Here is a 21,406-nt window from a genome sequence, read left to right as displayed (position 1 = left end):
CAATCTTTCCACTCACTCCAGTATCTTGCCATATCTTTTCTCGCAATGACCAAACATAAGTTTAACAACAGTTGTGCCCTCTGGACATCAATTTCCTTGGAAACAGCCAAAACGTTTTTTGAGTCAAGAGAGACCTCTACCTTCAGGATAGCCTGGAGCTCCTGAAGAATGTCTAACCTGTAAGTCCGAATGATATGGCAACCCCTAAGCATGTGTAGGAAGTCCCCCCGCCTCCCTACATCTTAAACATTCCAGGGACGCTGCTCTCCCCATTCTATGTATTCTAGAGGGATCATAATAGATGAAGTGGAGCACTTTATACAATACGATTTGATTGCCTCCTCCAGGAGATGCACCCAATCAGTGTCATCAATTTCCCCAGTGTCCACCTCCCCTTCTCTCACAGTGTACCTTGATTATCAAAAATATTGTTGTTGATGGTTTTGTAGATGTAGGATTCAGCCTTACTGCCTAGTTCCTCCACAATTTATCTTCCTTCAAGCAGGACATAGTCTGCAATGTCAACCATGTCCAGTTCATCAGCCATCCAGGCATGACGGAACTGAGCGAGCTTCAAATATTGATTAGGGTGTAAGTCATAGCCTTGCAGCAATGAGGTGACAGGCATGAGAGTCTCATTTTCCAGCACATTTCTCAACTTTGAGATGCCAATGAGGTCCCACTGACCAAATCCACGCAGCTTTCAGAGTTCTTTCATCATTTCCTTAGTAACTCTCTATTTTCAACCTAACATGCTGGAATCCCACCGCCACACATTCCCGAGTCACCCTCTGTCACTGGCAACAACGTACCCGGGCTAAAACCCTCATATATAAAATGTAAGGGGGAGCATGGCAGGAACCGGGCCCTCTCAAGCACATAAGTGGGGTGATCCTGTGTTGCGAACAACCAATCATTGATAGGTATCAGATGTGCATCCCTAAAGCAGGCTCAGAAATCTGACTGTTTTAAGAATTCAACTTAAGTGTTTGCAGAGCACCTTACTGTATGCCCCATCCCATAAGAGCAGCCACACGGCTCTGTCTATTTTATTGAACATCTCTTCCGGAATCGTATAATAGGTATTTTGGAGGCAATATAGCAGGTTGGGGAGAGTGATCATCTTAAAGAGGGCAGCTCTCCCCAGGATCGTCAAGGGGGGCTGATGCAAATGCTCAACATCATTGTGAAATGCTGCAAAAACCTTTTCAAGGTTCTCAGCCAGGCATGAGTCTCTACCAGGTGCAACCTAGATACGTAGATATTTAAAGCTCACATATTCCACCTGTAGTCTACCCGGGAGGGCAGCGGTATCCAGGTGACCATAGGGATCATAAAGCACCAACTTTTATTTTGTAGCTCCAATAGCTGCCAAACTGTTTGTCTCAAAGAATACAAGAAGCATATCCTGAGGTTTCATAATGTAGAGTAGTATATAATCTGCATACAGAGAAATGTTTTCCTCGTGTGGGTTAAACTTCGAAAAGCGAAAACACCGGATGGCTGAGTGTGCACGGATCATGCACAATAGTGTTTCTAGTGGGAGCGCAAAGAGGAGAGGCAACAGTAGGCATCCCTGGTGTGTCCCTCGTTCAATCAGGAATGTCCTTGAGAGGACCCCATTCACATGCACTGCAGTTATCGGGACTTGGTAGAGTAGTGCCACCCACTGACAGAATTTCAGTCCAAATCCAAACTGTAGTGACCCCCGCAACCCCCCAATGTTGGAATTACAGTCCAAATCCAAACTTTTCCAGCATCTGCTGTAGGTAAGCCCAATGAATGGCATGAAAAACCTTCTCTGCATCTAGTGAGAGAAAGACGTGCAGTGATGCCCAATCTCTAACCCCCGCTAGCCATCTGTGGAGTCGTTGCAGGTTAAGCAGGATGGATCTACCTGGCATAAAGCACGATTGATCCCCTTAAATTAGTGGGGTTATGAGCCTAATCAGTCCAGTTGCCAAGATTGTGGCCAACACTTTAGCCTCCACATTCAGAAATGAAATTGAGCGATATGAATCACAGCAAGTCCTAGGTTTGGCGTCCCTACAGATTGCCTTACAGTTGCACATTGGAGGTCTGATGGCTGCGCCCTCTTATCTCTTGCATCCCAAAACATGTTCAGCAAATGCAGTTCAAAATGCCTGCATACTGTTTGAAGAATTTTGCTGGAAGGCCATTGGGCCTAGGGGTCTTTCCAGGTTTGAGCCTGGAAATGGCTGCCTGGCCCTCAGCAAGGTCCACATCTCCCTCAAGATGCATGCAGTTTTCAGCTGAGAGAACCTGGATATCTATCACACCAAGAAAGATCCGGATCCATCCAGCATCCAGCAGCACGTTTTTGCACAGAACTCCTCATAATACCGGGAAAATTCTTGGGTTATTTGGATATCCGTCAAGCAGTGTCTGTTATGATGGACCCCATCCAGCACTCCTCTGCCTCCCTCTTACTAAGCCATGTCAGGAGTATACCCACCTTATCACCAGCATTGTAGAGATGATGGTGAGAAACCAACTGCTACTTCCGAACCTTTCCCTGAGCCAACTCCCTCTACTTTGTTTGTAACACAGCTAGCTGTCAGAGCAGATGCAGGGTCGGACGCTCTGATAGGTGGCCTCAAGTGCGCACAGCCTATCCTGCAGTTTCTCGATCCCCTACATTTCCTGCTATTTTGTGGGAGGACCCAGAGAACTGCTTTACAAGCCTCCCAAAGCACCAGGGCAGACTCGACCGAGCCCACACTTTCGGCAAAGTATAATTGCATGTCAATTTGTAGGTCACATGCAACAACCTCTGCATCAGTCAGGTCCCAGGCATTTAACTTCCATCCCTCGGTCCCCGTTCGCTTCTTCTGACCTATGACACCCTAAATGGGGAATGGTCTTACCAGGTACTCTGCCCTGGTCACTTCTCCAACTTCCACCATAGGTGCGAAGACATATTTAAATAAGGAAATGACCCCATGCACCCTGGAGAAATAACAGTATCCTCTCACATTTGGATTATTGCGTGGTCAGAGAGTCCCATTACAGTTGCAAATCGCGTCAATGGGGTATTGTGAACTTGAGCAGCCACCGACCTAAAATTATCCATGGCAAGGACTAAAACATTGTTGAAGTCCCCATCTATGATATGTATCAAGGAGAAGGCTTCTATAAAAATGGTTGCCACCTTGTAAAAAGTGGCCGCTTGTAATCGAGGGTGCGCATAACTGCACTATAGTAATATTGGTTCTTCCCCATATCCCTTGGACCCCAACATATGGGCCACTGGGATCAATCCACTTCTGAGTGATCTGAAAAGTAGAGGTCTTAGGTATCAGAATCTGAATCCAGAGTTAAGGCCTGCATGTGCCAAGGTGGTATAGGCATTCCTAACCAGAAAAGGGCAGTGAGACCATCTCAGGTGTGTTTCTTGTAATAACACCACATCATGGCGGAGTCTACGATTATAGTGAGTCACGAACCCCTCCTAACCTTGCTACCCAGACCATTTACATTCCAGTACATAACATAGAAGTGTGTATCACTCAAGGTTTCCCCTGGTGTCATAACCTCCATTATGTCTAAATCTCAATATAGGCTTCTTACCAAGACTGCACACTACCATACTGAGAGTGTTGTTCCAAACTAACCATTTCACAGAAAAACAACAAACCCCAGTAGACACCACTCAGTCCCCACTTCCCACCTCCCACCAAGCATTGCAAGCACCTTTCACCAACACTTCCTCCATAACTACACGTAATCTTAGAAAGAGATGTCTGTCGCCCCCACCAACACTCACTACAAAATTATCGTAAACTCTATAAACAATTCTATACGTTACACTACACACACACCAGGCTTACCAAACACACAAGATGGGAAGGGCCTACTTCACCAATCACAATTACGTGCCACGTGTACCAGATCCACTGGCCCATAACGAGTCGCCCCACTGGGCCCTACCGGACCCCACCAGCATCAAGAGTCCCCAGGTTCACCAATTCCGGATCCACTGCCTCTGTGTACCTACTGATTTTCCATTAACAAGTTGGTTTCTGCTCTTTATCCTTTGCCATCCTGCAGTATGTCAGGATGCTGTGGTAACACTCCTCCACTGAACTAGGGTACTACGCAGTGCGGAGCCGCACCGGATAGGGAAGGACGGAAAAAGAAAGTTGGAACAAGCTCTTTGTTGTGCAAATCCTCTTGTTAACAGGAGCTGAGGGACCTGCACTACATCAAGTCACAACTTGCCGTACAGGGCCCTAGGTGGGCAAGGGCAGGTGTCTCCGAACTCACCAGTCCATGGCAACCTCTAGCACAACCCCCGGAGCAGGACTCTGAAAACAGGGTGAGGGATGTAAGCAGGTCTCCCAGTGTATTGCCAATTCAATGTAAGTAGTCTCATGTGCGGGCTTGTAGCTACAACCCCTGATGTTATGCCTTCCATCACCTCCCCACATATAGTCCTCCACTGGTCTACACCAAGTGGGTACTGGTCTGTGCACTGTGCCTAGACCTGTGTCCCTCCCAAAGCCCCCGGTCCTGCACTGGTCAATGCCCTGACACTCCACAGCAGTAAAAGGTTTGTGGCATGCAGGACCAGCCCCCATGTTCACAAAATGGGCTGCAAGGATATATCCGATGCAGCAGCAGCAGCTGCTTGCCCTCCCGCATCGGCTGCCTCAAGCACCACAACAGGTATGGCTCTCCTTGCTTGTCCACTCACCGGGCTCCGGTCCAGTAGGCTGGATGTAGGAGGCTTTGGTCGCCCCTCAATTATACAATGTGGACGGCTTGCATCCGGGAGTCCGCTTTCTTCAATCTGCAGCTCTTTGCCTTGGCTCCCGACCACATACATCCAAGCCGCTGTCCTTCCACACCGTTTTCACGTAATTCTAGGGGGAGGTGAGGCAGGGACACCCTGTGTCCCAGGTGGCCTCCACTTAAAGCAGCATATCTGGGGTTGGGACATGCGCCACACTCCTCCCCCTGACAGCCCTCTTCAGGGCATTGTTCAGCGGGGAGCAGCAGATAACCGGTCCCAATCTAGTGATGACACCCAACACTGTCCCATGGCACTCCGCAGGCGGACAGGGGAGGTTCACGTTAGTGTTCGGCCTATTGCCACATCAATAGCCGAGTGTTCGGCCTATTGCCATATCAAGGCTGCCATGCTGCAGATAACAGAGCAGCCTCGCCTAGTTTGCAGCTTAAGTAACAGCTGTAAATCCCAGAGCGGGTGGGTCAGACTCCCCCGCAACACATGTCCCCATCAGCGCTCGAAACAGCTGTATTGAATTCAAGGTTAGCTGTTACCCCCCCACCCGGCAGCAGACTACTGCAGGATCATTGGGTCCAAGATGGAGCTGTGCAGTGCTACCTCTGGGCCATCATCTTGCTGGCCACGCGCCCTGCTGCACAACATTTTCATGACTGGAATATGCTGTCTTACTTTGCTGAAATTGAGGAAGAAGAGTCTCCATTTGGATACTAAAATTCCAAATGGGTAGAACACAGAAGAGGGGCTCAGCATTTATTTACTCAAGACCTAATCTTTCCTTTAATTTAGATTCATTTTACCTTTGACTGCCATTTCAGTTTGTCTAGTCCTATAGGTTTTGACTGTGCTCGTTTGTTATTTTTGGTTTCTTCCGTTTAACAAGTTTTTCTTTTTTCTTTTATTTTAGGAGGAAAGGAAGGGAATCTCAGTTTGAGATGTGGTGGTGCCCAACCGGGCAGGAGGCCCCTACACTTTTGTCTCCCTTATAGGGGTCCCTGAAAAGATATGATTCTGTGTCTTTTAGTTTTATCTTACATAAGTTAGGGGCTTTGGACTGTGCTGCACGTTTCAGATTAACAATTCATTGTATGTGTAAAGGGGAGGGGAAAATGCAGGAAGGCTATAGTATTCTTTCACCCAGGAGGATTTGCCATATTTGGATATCCTGCTAGTTCTTTGTGGGTTCTACATACTCCCTGACATGAGTATATGTCCGGGAGACTGTGAGCTAGATCGCATTTATTTCATATAGCCCACTCGGGCACTATAGAATTTTTTAATTTTGGGTGCATATGTACTAAGCCATGTAATTCTGATATCTTGTTCAATGCTGTAAGATGCTGGAAGTGTGCGGGATCATTTATGATTGTCTGTTATATTCACATTAGCCCACTTGGGCAATATTGTCTCTCCCAGGTCAATCAGTGCAACATAGAGGTATACATTCAACATTGTGTTTATTTGTTAGAATACACTGATGTATGTCGCTAGACTTGTGATGTTGATACCCTGTTACTTTATGTAAGTTAGATGCCATTTGAACTCATTTTCCATTTTTCTTTTGACAGTGAATTTCACTTTCTGAATGTAGACATTCACCTGCTCTGTGGCTTTGTACTTTTCATATGTGTGATCAACTAGGTTCATGTATTTTGAGGCTTGGTGTTATTCTCTGATGCAAACAGCACTTGCACTTTCCTATTTTCTTTGTCTTTTGACCCAGGATGTAAACTGATAACAGGCTATGTACTTTTACATTGACGGTTACTAGGATATGAATAACCTGATACATTATACAATACAATACTGCCGACAGGTTTACTCTCACAAGTGGCAATACTATGTCTTTCTTCTATTTTGATGCACTATTTAGGATGGTAATCATCAAGGGCTAGTTATGTGATAAGGCTCTGGCTGAAAAGCACAGGGATGGTGCAGGAGAACAGACCAATGAGGGAGTGGGCAGGCGCATGCACACAGAGAACAGGGGATAGCAGCAGGGGCAGCAACGGAAGGCAGTTGCAGCACAACAGATCACAGACTGAGGGGGCAGGGGCACTCACATAGAGAAACGGGAGGAGGGAGCAAAGACAGCAGTGGAGGGCACTGGCAGCTCAATGGACCATGGAGGGGAGGGCGGGGGCAAGGGCATGGTGAACAGGGAGGAGGACAGGGGCAGCAATAAGGGAAATGGTAGCACAGGGGCAGTGGCAGCAAGGGACTAGGGAGGGAGCAGTGGCATGCACATAGAGGATTGAGGGTGGGGGAGGGTCAAGGGCAGCAAGTGAGGGCAGTGCCAGCACAAAGGACAAATGAGTGAGGGGGTAGGGGCACTTCTATGAGAATGGAGGCAGGGCAGGTGCTGCAACTGAGGGCAGTGGGAGCACAACAGGCCTAAGAGGGTCTGGGTAGGGGAATGCACACGCAGAATGGAAGGAAGAGACAGCAAGCAGGGCAGGTTGGAGGGGCATTTCTGGCTTGATGAACCATAGAGAAGGTGGAAGGGGGCAGGGGCTTGCAGACAGAGAATCGTGGGGAGGATGGACGGTGGGAAGGGTAGAAAGCTGTCCTCGGAAGGCATGAGGGAGCTAACTATAACTTGTGCACCTCATCATGCACACATTAATCTCACACATCATTCACATCATTCATGGCGTATTAAATAACATCACCGATGACATCATCCAAGCTACTGCCCCTCAAAATATTCTATAATCTGGTTGAGTATTTTAGAAACCAAAGTGGGAAGTAAAGGGCCCACAAACATATGCAGCATAGATTGACGGTATGGACATGTGTGCATGCACGAAGTAGACAAGTCCGAATCAGTGTAGCATAAAAGAACCCTGGCTATAAATTCATCTCAAGATGCATCCATTTGAATATGGAAAACTATGAGAAACACTGTGTAGATGAAGGTCTGTAATACATCCAAAGAGACTTAGTCATATACTGCACAGCCCTAATCCAAAGTGATCTGGTACCGTCACAATAAGACCATGAAAACCTGAAAGGAACAGATCTAATGGACAAATGCAGGACGTTCAAAAGGCCAGCATATGTAAGTTGCCAGGTGATAACTAAAGAAAATGTCTTGTGCTACAAGAAAGATAAGGAATATGTATAGTAAGAACAGCCAATTTGTTATTTAAAATAAAAAGATTAGCAGATAGTCCTTATGCAAGATCACAGATTCAAAGATCCAAGACAGGCTCTGCATAAATGAAATGTCACTGTACCAAATGATAGAAGAGAAGAGAAGAAAATTAACCTCAGGTGTATAACCAAAGTCCTGAATGGTGAGAAGCTCAGAAAACCTGGCTTATGTAACAGTCCTTGTTTCTTCAACTTAGGTTATTATTGAGCTCTAAAACCTTTTTTTTTTGCTGTGCATGTCAACTTTTGTTCATAGTAAACTTTACATAACGCAGCAGTTCCTTAAGAGGTCGGCCAGAAAACTGTAACATTGAATATGTTTTTCACAACCTAATTTACTCTGAGAGGTGGCTACAAGTTGTGGATAATAATATACTAGAAGTGGTACTGAGTTTCCATGCAAGGAAAAGGTTACAACACCATGTTGCACAACTGTGGTGAATCGGTATATTTCTCTTTTTGAAGTACCCGTCACCTTTTCTATAGTACTGTTATCCACTTCATATCAATACCAAAGTATGTAAAATTATCATAATTACATTAAAAATTCTCTGAGTATAGTCTTGTTTATATGAATTTTCTGTTTGCAGAGTACTAGTTTGGTTGAACAGTAGATTTTCAAAGGCTGCACAAGTATAAATTGGGCACAAAATATTCTATTTGATCAACTGAAGATGCCATAAAGATCTTATTTCTATAGTGTGAAGAGATCACATAAGCTTCACTCAGAAGAACAGTAAATTATTCCATGGTATCAAAGCAGCAGAATAAACTAAGCCGATCACACATGAAAGGGATGAAGATCATTTTGCAAGTCAGCCTTGATGTTCTATAAAGCCCTACACACAGTAACAATAAAAAAAGTAAAGTAACAAATTTAAAAGAGACAACAATATATTGAAGGCCAATAACGAAACAAAATCATAGAAGATCAGGTGGTGCCCGACCTCAATTTATGAATCAGGTATAATAAGAGCCAACTAGTTGGAAAATGTGCTCACCCCACATTCATAACATTTGGTCTTGTCGTAATAGTCGCGCCTCCGGATAAACTCTGCCGCTCTTCCATTGTCCACAGCAATGCTTGCTTTTAAAACTCTGCCAAATAACTGCAACAACGCACCAAATTATTCATCCATACTTTAAAGCAGTCCAGGAAGGATGCATCTGAATGTAGCACATTACACAGTAACTTACTTCCTTGTTATTGAGTGTTCGAACACAGTTTTGTGCAGATTCTTTGTCCAAAAATAAGACAAAAGCGACACCCTTACTTCTTCTGGTTTGTCTGTCCTTCAGTACAGTAACCCTGAAAAACAAAAAGAAATAGGATATGTATAGCTAATCAATTGGGCAATGCTGCACATCTAGCGATAGAGGGGTTTCCTATCAGTCCTCTTTATGGAATGGACGCCGGGTATGGTATAATACAATTGTAAAAATTACTAATATAAGTGAACAAAACGAATCAAGTGTGTATCAAAAGCATCAAAATAAACGCTCTGTGAGCAGGTTCATACCATCAAGGTAAAATCAAACAATAGGTAATGCAACTGCAATTAGGTTACAGTTAAGCCAAGACCACTTTAAGAGATAGGACCCAGAAGGAAAGTGGACTCTGTTGCACTCCGCTGTTTCTCCTGATTTCGAATAAATACAAAAGCTCTAGTCGAGTACACAAAAAAAAATTACAATAAGCGACAAGTTCCCGATTTATAGCCTGCAAAGCTTTTTTATGCAGATAGCAAGACCCTTGCCAAAATGCCAACTATTAGAACGCAAAGGATATTTAAGAATTGAAAGACAGCCAGGCAGGTAAGGAGTCAGACATTTAGCAGACGAGGCTTGAAAATCCATGAAAGTACAAACCTTAATAAAGGAATAATAGTTTCAGCTTTTAAATGTGATTGAAACAGTATTTACCTGAATGAAGGGTTTTATTTTTATCAAAATATGAGATGAGAACGTATGTGTTAAATTCAATTGGGAGGTTCCAATATGAGCTCTTGTCGAAGCAGGTGGTGACACTAAGGTCAATGAAGATTTTAAGGGAAAAGTAAATGACAGATTGCTACTTCCATAAGTAGAGGAGAGAAAACATACAAATTTGCAAACATGGGCAATGTCATAGTGTTTTAGTCATTGCTACCTTGTTTGTCTTTGTTAAACCATAGCTGCTTCGCTTCAGACATATTTAGCCTTGCTCTCATGGTTGGCTGCACTCAACAAGGATTTTTAATTGGCAAGCTCAGTGTCTGGAAGTCATTTTCCTTGTATTTCTTTTTTAAAAGTCTTTCACATTCTTCGCCCACCAAAGCGGAGCATGAGCAACAATATCAGCGTTTCAGTTATGTGCATTTAATTCGATGCTACTACGTAGAAGTTTATAAAAAGCTTAAGAAAAGGGTTAGCAATGGATGCTCATTTATATGAAGGAAATACTTTACACTTTGCATTGAGGTATCGCACTTTGCTGACTTTTGCTTAATAAACATGCTCAGGCTTCAAGCAGGTGTGTGAGCAGTTCCTTCTCCCACAGAAGAATCACACATAGCAATGTAATCCTCATGATTGTGGGTAAAAGTTAGTCTTTCCTTTGTGGCCATTTTAATGGTATGGGGGTGTGTGAAAACATCAATGCATTCATACCCAGCAAGAAATTAAAAAGTAAAAGTCTATCAGCGCAATGCACTTAGGGGCGTGGGGAACTGGTTGAATGAATCTTTTGGGATTGTCTATTCAACATTCTTTGCTACTAGAAGACGGATTGCAGTCAAGTGAATAAACACTCAGCTTGTACATAAGAAAAAATTTGAAACGTTCTGTGATAGCGTTTCTATGCACAAATAGCACTTTCAGCACAGGATACTCACCATAGAAGTTTAGTTTGTTCAGACAAAACAGAGGTCATGGCACTCAGTTGGGACGCCCAACTGGTGGCTTGAAATTGTAGTCTAATAACTTGATTTTTCTATGTTAAAGTATTGAGGAAAATCCTTCCTTATATTCACAGAGTGGCATTGCCCTGTTATTCAAGCAGTCGTAGGATCTGAGTCTCTCAGTGTATATCACCACCAACTCCAAGCTGTTTGCGGAATGAGGAAGCCTGCTTGCTTCTTAATCTACTGCGTCAGCTCCCCTACCACCACCATTTCCAGCCACCGTTTAAGCTTTACATTAGCTTTCAATCAACCTGTGCATGTATACAGTCTAAGAAATATTTAAATTGGTTTTAAAGTTTTACAGAACAGTGGCCCCCATTAATTCAGGGTATGTTCTCAAGCAATGCAACTTCTCGCCACATCTGCTCCTCCACGGTCCTTCTATTAAAAGTACCCAAGATCAACATTTCCATCGGGGAGGCAGTGCCATTTCTTATCTGGTTCCAAAAGCCTGTAACTTCCTTCCTTTAAAGCTAAAACGCCTTTCCACCTATTTTAGTTTTAAGAAGAAACTGACACTTGGCTCTTTACTATATTAACTGTTTAGACCTGACATTAAAAACAAGCCAAGGAAGGTCTGCATTGTTGTTTATTTGCTAAACGCGTCAAACAGAGCAAGGGAGATGAGAACAGGTGGAAATGGATTACATTGGGCAGAGATAAGGAAGTTATGTGCAGAAAAGTAGTCTCTCAAGAGTTAATAACGGCAGGTTGTTGCTGATTGAGTACGGTAAAGGAGGAAAGCTACACAATGGGGAGACTGATGAACTAGTACTAAAGACTTTTGGAAAAAACATTTTTGATCCTGGGTAGTAGGTGGATAGGGAGAAATGGCTGGCTGTCATTTTAGCAGATGAAGGACTACCACAGGTGTATAGCATTCTACGTACAAGCTTAATATAAGTGAGCAGTTGAAGAAAGGCCAGGCTTATCTGGCTTCTAGACACAAGGGCCAATAACTTCTGGATTTGAGTGCTGAAAAGGTCCTATGTTGCGTAGGGCAAATTTTCTTTTTTGGTGTTGTCTTCATTCCTCAGTCAATGCCTGTCCATGGTTACCCAGCTAAGAGTGGTGACTACTAACCATGCTGAATAGTGTTATACACAATACGGTCCTGCTTTAACTCATCAATAAAATGGTGTAATCACTGGACTGATATGATTTTCTTGCCAGGTCACAAAGGGCGACCACAGCTTTTCGGCACCGCATTTTGATGAGCTAGATCAAGTTGGCTCAACCTGCCTTGCTGACTTTATCCAGTCTAAATCAGATGGCGGAACAGGTGACATCCATTCCTACAAATTTCTCTTCTGGCAAGTACAATCAGGAAGAACAGCAGGCTCCTTTGGTGCTTAATCAAGGTATTCCGGGCTGTGTCTGTTCCAAACATTATCAAGGAGTAGCTATCCTTGACTTTGCGACCTAAGATTTCCTTCAGATGCCCACTGACTTTAGCCCAGTAGCGGTCTATCCTGAGACAATATACAAACATGTACATCATCTTCTCGCATCGTACCACACCTCTTGAAGTTTCTAGGGGAAACTTGGCCCGCCTCTGGGGCGTCCAATAAACCCTCGGAGAGTAAAGAGATGGTTTTGATTCAATGGTGCAGTCTTGACAATTTTATAGAGAAGACTAAAATATACTTGCCAGAGTTCATTGACAGCCAGCTGTGGCAGGTCTTTCTCCCAAATACGATGCAGGTCTGCATTCTTCTTATCCGCTGCTGCTGCTAAGTCCCACTACTAGAGAAATACTTCCTTTTTGATCTGCCTATCCTCCTGTGATAGAAGTTCACGTTCCCAGGGGTCGATGTTAGCTAAACCTTGGCCACACCAGAAGGAGCATAGCTTCAACACAGAGCTTTTGTCCCCTGACTGTGATCACTATGTATTCCACTCGATAAGGACGTCCCCGCTCCTCAAGTCCCCCCAGGTGCTGAAATTTCTGTTATTAAGTGGGTAGCTAAGTTTATCTGTCAACCACTCTTGGGTCCCAGGGGAGTACCAAATTGGAGCCAAATCTGTGTAATAGTTAACCCTTAGGGCCTTTCTTGCACATACCCAAACCTCCAGAGCTGCCAAGGGTACTTTTAGTCTTACTTGCTTGAAAAAAGTTTGGATCTTCAAACATAGAGAGAGCTTATCAGAAGTCAGGCGGGTCAGCGTAGTGAAAAACAAATGGCCCAGCTGCGACTGCTCTGGTGGTCTGGCTAGATGCCTGAAGTTCTTCAACTGAAGCGTAGAAGTAAAGCTTGAAGTCTGGAAGAGAAAGGCCTCCCTGATTTAATTTTCTCCAATTTTTTTCCAGGAGATCCTTGCTGACCATATAAAGCTAGAGACCCTCCCTTGCAACATCTTAATCTGATTAGATAGAAATGTCAGCAGGACTGAATTATAAAGAAAAGCCAATTTTGGGAGGATCATGATTTTGATCACATTTACTCTGCCAGATATGGTATGGGGAAGGTTTACCCATCTCCTTAACAGTCTTGTTATCTCCTTGCTAAGTTTGACCATATTGGTCCCCATGAGCTCATCTAGATTTTGAGTTACTAAGACCCTTGAGTATCTGATCTGATCTTTTAAATTGGGAACAGAATCTATCCTTGGATAAACCATTAACTCTGTTTTCCCTCTGTTCATGACATATCATAAAAGTTCCCCAAACGCCACTGCATGCTGCTCAAACCTGGATATGGAGTGTTTTGGATTTGTATTGCATCAGATTAAATCATCTACATAGAGAGCGATCTTAACTGAAAAATGTGCATACTCATAAGTGAGCATATACCAATTGAAGCAGATCTAACAGATCTATGTAAAGGTAAAAAAATAATGGTAAGAGTGGACACCCTTGCCTCAAGCCCCATTGGATCTTAAAAGGGTGGGTAAGTTCACCATTAATCAGAACCAAGGCTGTTGGGGTCCTATATAGCATCTGTATTGTCCTAATCAAGTTGTTGCTGACTCTGAAGCACTTCAACGCCACCCAGAGGTATGTCCAGAAGACCTGGTCGCGTTTTGAAGCATCTATGGTTACTATTGTGAGAGGGGCATTGTGTGTCTCCGCCAGGCCAACAGTGCCAATGAGGAGGTGTGTTAACAAATTTAAATATCTGCCTGCTACAAATCCTTTTTGATCCAGGTTACTGACTATACAGATAAATGAGGATAGTCTCTTAGCTAAGATAACTACTTTTATTTCCTCATTTCGATTCAGAACCCCTCCTGATCCGTCTCCCACCAGCTTATCAATATAGTTCCTAATTAGGTCGGCCATGCTCTTTCTCACTAGGAGCGCTCCAATATTCTCTCCATATTCAAAATGCTGCAAACTATTGGCATTCCACCTAGCTTGAATTCTGTTCAAATCTGTAGGATTTATAGGGTATAGGAGATTTTGAGTGGGTTTGTGCAGGATATTGTGGACCCAACTGTTATGATTCCAAATCTCCCCCCCCCCCCTCCCAGTATCCCACTTGGGCCATTCTTTCCTCTACGAAGTCGGTACGCTGAGCTAACTCATCCAGTTTGTCTCACAGTGCATGCATACCCCTTGCATCTCTTTCTGGTTTTGCTCCTATATCTCAAATCTCTGCATAATGTATGATTTGAGGGACAATAGAAGGTCTGCTATCAAGGGGATTTCGGTTTCAGAAGACCCTGTATGCGCAACAATTCCTGGGGAGGCCCTCTCGGATGACTGTCTAGATGGTTTCAAATGGGGCAGCAAAATCTGAAGATGGAAGCTCAGACAAAACCGGGTATCTGTTTGATAGGTCCACTAGTGCCACAGAGGGAGCTTGAGGTGATGAACCTGATACCTCCCAAATTGCTCCACCATCACTCCCAGTTGGCACACCTGGTATATAGTGGGCGGATCCATGCTTTCTCTGTAAGGGTAGTGTCTGACTTATGTAACCTGCTTCTCCATAATCTTAAAGAAAGAGTTCAAGGAGGGAGAGAATCTTCTTTGGGTGTACGTTAGCCTAGCTTCTTATGCATTAGTTTCTTTGTCCCATGGCTTGATATAAGCACCCTTCTTGGAAGCTTTGGCTACTGGAACTGCAGTTGTAATAGACCTCCCATTATTTCCATTAACCCAACTACTGGCTTCCTTTGACCTTGCGGACCTGAGAATGTGTCATCTGTTATGTGACGCTTCTTTAAATGAAGAGATCGATCGCCTTTATAGGGGCTGAGGGCATAGAGGCTACATCACATTCGGGGCCTCTGCCTAGTTGCAATCTCTCCACCCATGAACAGCTAGACAAGCTCTCCAGGTTTCTCGCTGCAATGCGCAAAATGCTCTGTACCTGTTCCTTAGTTTGGTCACAGATAGTAACAGTAGTCCAGTGCACCTGTTGTTCCCCACTCAAACGAGACGAAAGGGAGAACAGTTTCAAACCTACAGTGGCTCTTGCACCACTGCTGTGTCTACTCATACATGAGCATGCCTTGCAGCAGGCCAAGGACGTAAGTGAGCCTGGGCTGACTCTTTGGGGGGAGGGAAACCCGTGCTGCAACGGCTTGGCTGTTGTGCACTAGGGTCGCAGCGCATCTCCAATGGAGGGGTGAGGTGGGAGACTGCAGCATCCAGTAAGTACAGTGAGGGAAAAAAGGGGGGGGGGTAACGAGAGGAGGCAGCTACGGGGAAAGTGATCTGAAGGTAGAATTTCAGTAGATAATTTCAGGAAGGGGCATTAGCACTCAATGTCCTGAGGCTACAAAGTTCTCTCTCCCCAGAGATCCCTGTGACCGGCTTCAGTCTGCTGTGATGTTCCTCGACCCCAAAGTAACACCAGGACAATATTTCTGATTGGAGAATTGGGAGCAGTTTAATAGGAGGCAAGGGGAGAAGGTGTTGATGTGAGTAGGGCAAAGTGGGGAGAGGAGAGGCGATTCTGAGTAAGTATAAGTGGAGATGGCAGTAAAGATGGTGCAGAATGTGTTCCTGACACCAGTGGTTTTTGACTAAAGGTAAGATGTGAAATCTTTAGTAGAGTGGGACAGAGTTAGAGGATTGTTCTTCTGTTTTCACTTTATTTCTACTCAAGTGCTGCATTAATACTTTACACATTGCCTCTAAGTTACGACTGACAGCTTTGATGCCAAGCTACCAGATTAAGTACAGGTTTATTTAGTGATTTTTGTGGTTCACCCTGATAACGATTCTGTTCATTATTTAAGAGGGGCTCTCATCCCTCAATTGATAACACTATTTCTCGCAATCCATACTCAGTCTGTCAGATTTAGCTACATGTTTGTTGGGAACTATTTGTGCAAAGGGTTTTTGAGCATCAAGCAGTTGTTAAAGTTAGTTTTGCAAAGTGAACTAAGGTCTATTAGGAAGAAAGGCAGTGTTCAAAGACTTGTCTGGAAACTCCCTTAAAAAATTTACTTTTTTGCAGGGGACCTGACTGAATTTAAAATGACGAACATTCCTACTCTGAAATAAGGGTTGAATAGCATCACATTCCCTTAAGGCAAAGTTTAGTCATCAGTCAAAGCAACTTTGTAAACATTACTAGGTAGAGCTCATGTTGAACTAGGAGGCACAAGAGCTGCGCTCTCATCATGAGCCACAGATACTTCCTGCCCTCATCAAGTATTGGGCATTGTTTCTCAAATGTAAACCTCTTAATGTGCCATGCACATGGCCTTCCTATTTTACTCTCTTCTACTCAGAACATGACCAGAGTTAGATTATTGCATTGTGGTGTGAATGTCACGCGGAGACCTAATGTGTGGGGCTTAGCATATATTTTCAGAAGAAAGTGTGGAATAACACTCTTTTTCTGCTGTCACTGCTTTAATCACAGAAATGAGTGCAAGGACCTGGCCTAAATGACTTACCAGAAGGGCCAGAAGGCACCTAAGGGTGGTGCATGGAGTCTAGGACAGCAGAAGGAAGCACAAATTTGTAGCTTGTTTTTGCATAAGGGTGAGTGGTTTATTGTTGCCATGTCCCCATGTCCAGAGCACAGAACTCACACTCAACTGCTTCCATGGCACAAGCTTCTCCTCCTTCACCAGCTAGAATTTGGAAAGGAAGATACCAACTATTCTACTAAAAAGAGCTGCTCATTAGCACAGGTCACCTGACATCAACACTCTACATATTTTTTCACCTGGAACAAATGTGAATGCCAGTCCTAAAAAACCCTGGTTTATAGCGTGAGCCAATGGTTTGAAATCCACATAGAGCTATAAACCTAATATTTCTCACGTCTACTGGAAGAACAACAAACGGACACTCCATAGTTCTTGATTTTACTTGTCTGAGGTAAGGGGGACTCCTTTCTGTAGCCACGTTGCCTGTCCACACAAAAATATTGAGTGTAAAAAGAGGTGTTTCTGTAAAAGGGTCACAAGGAGAACGAAACATAAGATTAAACGCCTCCAGGCAGGACGATAAGTGTGGAAGTAGCAGGGAACACTAGACACAAAACAGCCCTGTAAAGAGCTGAAAGGTCCAGGGAAATCCAGAAGGTTGGTCTACAAATGAGGTACCCCATAACAGACCAGCGATCCTGAAGACTGGCAGGAATATAAAAAGAGATAAATAATTCAGACAAAGGTGCAATAAATCTGCAGAAAAAACTACAACTGAGTTGTGATGCAGAGTTCCATGCAGTTCTTTCCTTCAGATAGGTTAGGCAAAGGGAATGAAGGAGTCATCAATCCCACATCTTGGAGGCACTGGGGTGGTATGTGGAGTAAGCACACCTGGGTAGGTCTCCGAAGCACCAGAAGAATAAATAGTGTAACCTCTTTGGAGAAAAAGGAGAACCAGTAGGTATTTTTTATTCCTCGCTACGAGTTATGCTCATTCAGGTGAAGCATGTTAGGAGTCAGACAGCCCTGTCAGAGAAATTATAATCTACAGGGATAGTATTGTTCATAGACACAGATCCCCACCCTGGCCCTTAGAAACAGTAAACACACACAGCTGTAGGTATTTTACAACATACAGTTTTCATCATACCACAAACCATGTGCATCAGGATGATGATATTTTTATGGTGATCACAGCAGTAATAATATAAAACATAATGAATATTGGAAAAATCACAGACATTTTCATCACGTCCTGCATTCCCTATTCCATCTGTCTAGTGCTTGCCTAATAACTACATTGTTATATTGGCTGGAATCTTATTAGAACTCCCAAATTATGATATACCATCTGTGTAAGTATGCCTGCAGACCTTCTAAAGTCTGCAGTCAGATTTCAACATTTCCGTATGTACCCCCTTGGCCATCAATCCTTGTGTTTGTCCCCCTAAAATGCTCACATGCCTGTCTAAATTTCTATGGAGAGAGGAAGAGGGACCCCAGTGCAGTTTCTCATATCATTGTTCTGGAACACCAGCAACGCCTCTGTCAAAGAAGCATACAGAAGGCAAGTAATTGAATCCATTTCCAATTCCTCAAGAGTCTGATTTGGATGAGGAAGCCTGGCACAATAACTCTAATCACTGCACATAGCCCTGCAGCTTTCATAGAGCGAAGCATTTTCGTTTCACTGATATATTAGGTTGACTAATGCCACCTTACAGCTCTGAAAATAATGTCTGAAAATAATACAGTGGTCTCGCACACACTGTTAGCACTGCCATACAGCATATTAGTTTTATAGGCTCTACACCGGTCTCTAACAAACACTCCAAAGAGTTAGTGCTGCATGTTGGAACACAATCAGGCCTGGCTTGTATATAACACAAGTATTATGGAAAGAAAGCACAACAGAAGATTACTGAAGAAATGGAAAGTACAAATGCAATAGCACATCACCATCTTGGATTGGCTTGTTTGTATAAAGTGACATCATGACACCCATCTCCATGACTAAACAGACGGATGTGTCTGGTTCCAACACAGTGGTTCTCTGCCTTTGTCAGATGCTCTCGCACTGCTGTGGAGACAGGACTTCTGAGACAGTATGACTCAGAGTTGGGCATACATGGCCCATCTCCTTGTGACTTGCTAGATTGAGAGTGGATATAGGTGGTAATTTTGCAGTACCGGGTGCCCTGTCCCACCTCCCGATCGGTAAGTCCCCACCCTGACCCCTGTACTTTGGCTTGTATGAAGTAACCGGAGCCAGGTGCAAACTGGAACACCTGCATAACTTCCAAGAGGTACGCCTAATCAACTGTATCAAATGTCACAACAAATGCCTGTTCAATATCCACCGCCACCAAGGCTGCCTCCCTAACCAAGATCCAGGCCAGGAGCCTTCCCGACTTGTCACCCTCCCTATGCAGGCGCTGCCGATACTGCGTCAGTGTGAACCTGTCAAGCGTGTCCGAACTATCCACTATGTGGCAGTGCATGGCCGCTTCCTCCCTCCAACCTTCCACGCTTACCAGATTCCCGGTCTGTAATTCCGCAAGTTCAGCCCCTCTCTCTCTGAACTTCATCCCCAGCTGCCTCCTCACCCAGCATGTCAAGCCCACACACTCTCCCTCCATCACTGCCTTCATATCCTCCCACTCATATATCCTAGTGGATGCACTCCCCAATCATGAGCCATATATTCTGGCAGTTTTAGCGTCAGTGACTCCATACCCTCTGCATCTGCGAGTACATCCACCAGAAACCTCCTGTGTGCTCTCCGCTCTGGCACGGACTCCCAACTCATGTCACAACTAACTGGATATGAGCTGATAAAAATCTAGCCAGGTATGACACTTTTGCTCTGTCATCTCGTGTGAGTCCAGCCAACACCCGATCTAACCTGCTATATGTATCATGCGTAAGTGAGCGGCAGTGTGTAAACTTGACTGCGGAAAATGCAACCTCCACACATCGACTAGTCCCAATTTATGCATCACCAGTCTCAACACAGCAGTCATGCAGGGCTTCATGTCCCGACGGGGTGGATGTCAGCCCAGATCCCCATTCAGAATGCAATTAAAAATCACTCATCCATAGCAGCGTCACTGCCACATCCTGGCTAACCAACTCTTGCATGCCATAAAGAAATCCAGGTCATCCGTCTTGGGTGCATAAGTGTTCAGGATTGAAATGTCGCTCTGGTTCATCAATCCCTGACCCGTAACACCCCTAGTATCAGCAACAAACAACCATCCAGCACACCTATAACTAAGTACAACAAACAAAAAAAGAAACAACCATGAACAAGCCCCCTCCCACAACTAGTAGAAGAAGAACTAAGGTTTATATGCATCCACCAAATATAAGTGCCAGGACCAACACTGTCATCCTTCCCCTGTCCAACAGGGACAGGTCACAACACCGTGCCGCAAGCCACCCAGCCCAGCCATTACTCCCCTCCGTTCCCCTCCCCCCCGAGAAAAGGGGGAGAGGGAAATTAGGGAACAGAATGCAATTAAAAAGGGAGGTTAAAGAAAGAGAAGGCAAACACACAGTGATCTCTGCGTATCAAAAAAACATCCAAGGGTGTACACCCAAATGGGCAATGAGCTATGCCCCTATCACTCCCACCCCCAGTCACCAATCAGGAAAATACCACATGAACATCAGGTAAATGGGCAGACAGCCCAGCGACCACACCAGGTGCCGCAATCTGACGATATCTAAGAGTTCTCTGGTTCAGGCATCAATGTTTCAGGGATCGTGTCTGTTATAAGCCTCAGGCCTTCGCCCGAAAGGCCCAGCTGTGACAGGAGGGCGTCTGTCACAGGAGACGCTTGTGTGCCCCCTACTGCCATTAACTGCAAGAAGCCATCATCCTGAATTGCCACTTTAGCAGTGGCCTGGTACTCTGCCACCCTTCGACCTCAACGAGCCTGCCCACTCCTGGGCCCCGTCCAGTTCCTGCTGCAGGGACCTCATTGCCACGTCCTCTCCGGTTCCCCAGTGAGGCTCCGTCCTACAGCTCCAACCAGTCCCAAACCTCATCAAGATGTTCAAAGAAATGTTGAGAGATGACTTCCAATTTTGAGGGATACACAAGCATATAATTCAATTGCATTGCCCTGAGCTCTCGTTTGAAAGGCAAAAAGGACTTTCATTGTTCCTGAACCCTCCTGGTGTGGTCTGGATAGATTGCTTTCCTATTGTTCTCCAATACTGAAACATCTTGTTCTCTGGAAGCTTGCAAAAAACAGTCCCAGTCCCAGTAGGTTGGAATTTTAGCTATAATCGCTTTCGGGGGCACCAGGTGTGGGTGGAGGGACCAGAGTCATGTGTGCCCGCTCAACTACAAAGAACTCAGAGTCCCCTAGCCCGCAGGTTTCGTCGTATCCAGCTCTCTGAGAACTCCTCCATTGATGCCCCGTCGCCTCTCTGGGAAACACAGGACACGAATGTTACTGCTTCATGCTCGCCTTTCCACCTCCTCCACTCTCAGCTCCAACTCAAGGTTCACGAACGTCATCTTGGCCATTTGCTGCTTAAACTGTGACACATACCCCTGCAGACTTTCAATGTTACCCTCTGCCTCCATCACTTTGTCAGCCACTTTTCTCAGGTCAGCTCTAAGCACATTAGCATCAACAACGACAGTCTTGATCTTTTGCTGCAATGCTGTGGGAGAACCCTG

General features: G+C 44.7%; 1 protein-coding gene across 3 annotated transcripts in view; it reads right to left on the bottom strand.

Annotated features, from left to right (window-relative positions):
* ZCRB1 (zinc finger CCHC-type and RNA binding motif containing 1) overlaps positions 1-21,406 on the bottom strand; it is a 115,251-nt gene that overhangs the window by 44,958 nt on the left and 48,887 nt on the right. For all 3 annotated transcript variants that reach the window (XM_069228846.1, XM_069228847.1, XM_069228848.1), the window contains 2 exons: positions 9,125-9,236; positions 8,929-9,036 (listed from right to left, as the gene is read on the bottom strand). In XM_069228846.1, the coding sequence (XP_069084947.1) occupies positions 8,929-9,036; positions 9,125-9,236 (220 nt within the window). The remainder of the gene's footprint in view (positions 1-8,928; positions 9,037-9,124; positions 9,237-21,406) is intronic.

The sequence above is a fragment of the Pleurodeles waltl genome, chromosome 4_1 (genome assembly GCF_031143425.1).
Source record: "Pleurodeles waltl isolate 20211129_DDA chromosome 4_1, aPleWal1.hap1.20221129, whole genome shotgun sequence".
NCBI classification, from domain to species: domain Eukaryota; kingdom Metazoa; phylum Chordata; class Amphibia; order Caudata; family Salamandridae; genus Pleurodeles; species Pleurodeles waltl.
Note: the sequence above shows the minus strand (reverse complement) of the source record. Positions and strands in the feature narration are given on the sequence as shown.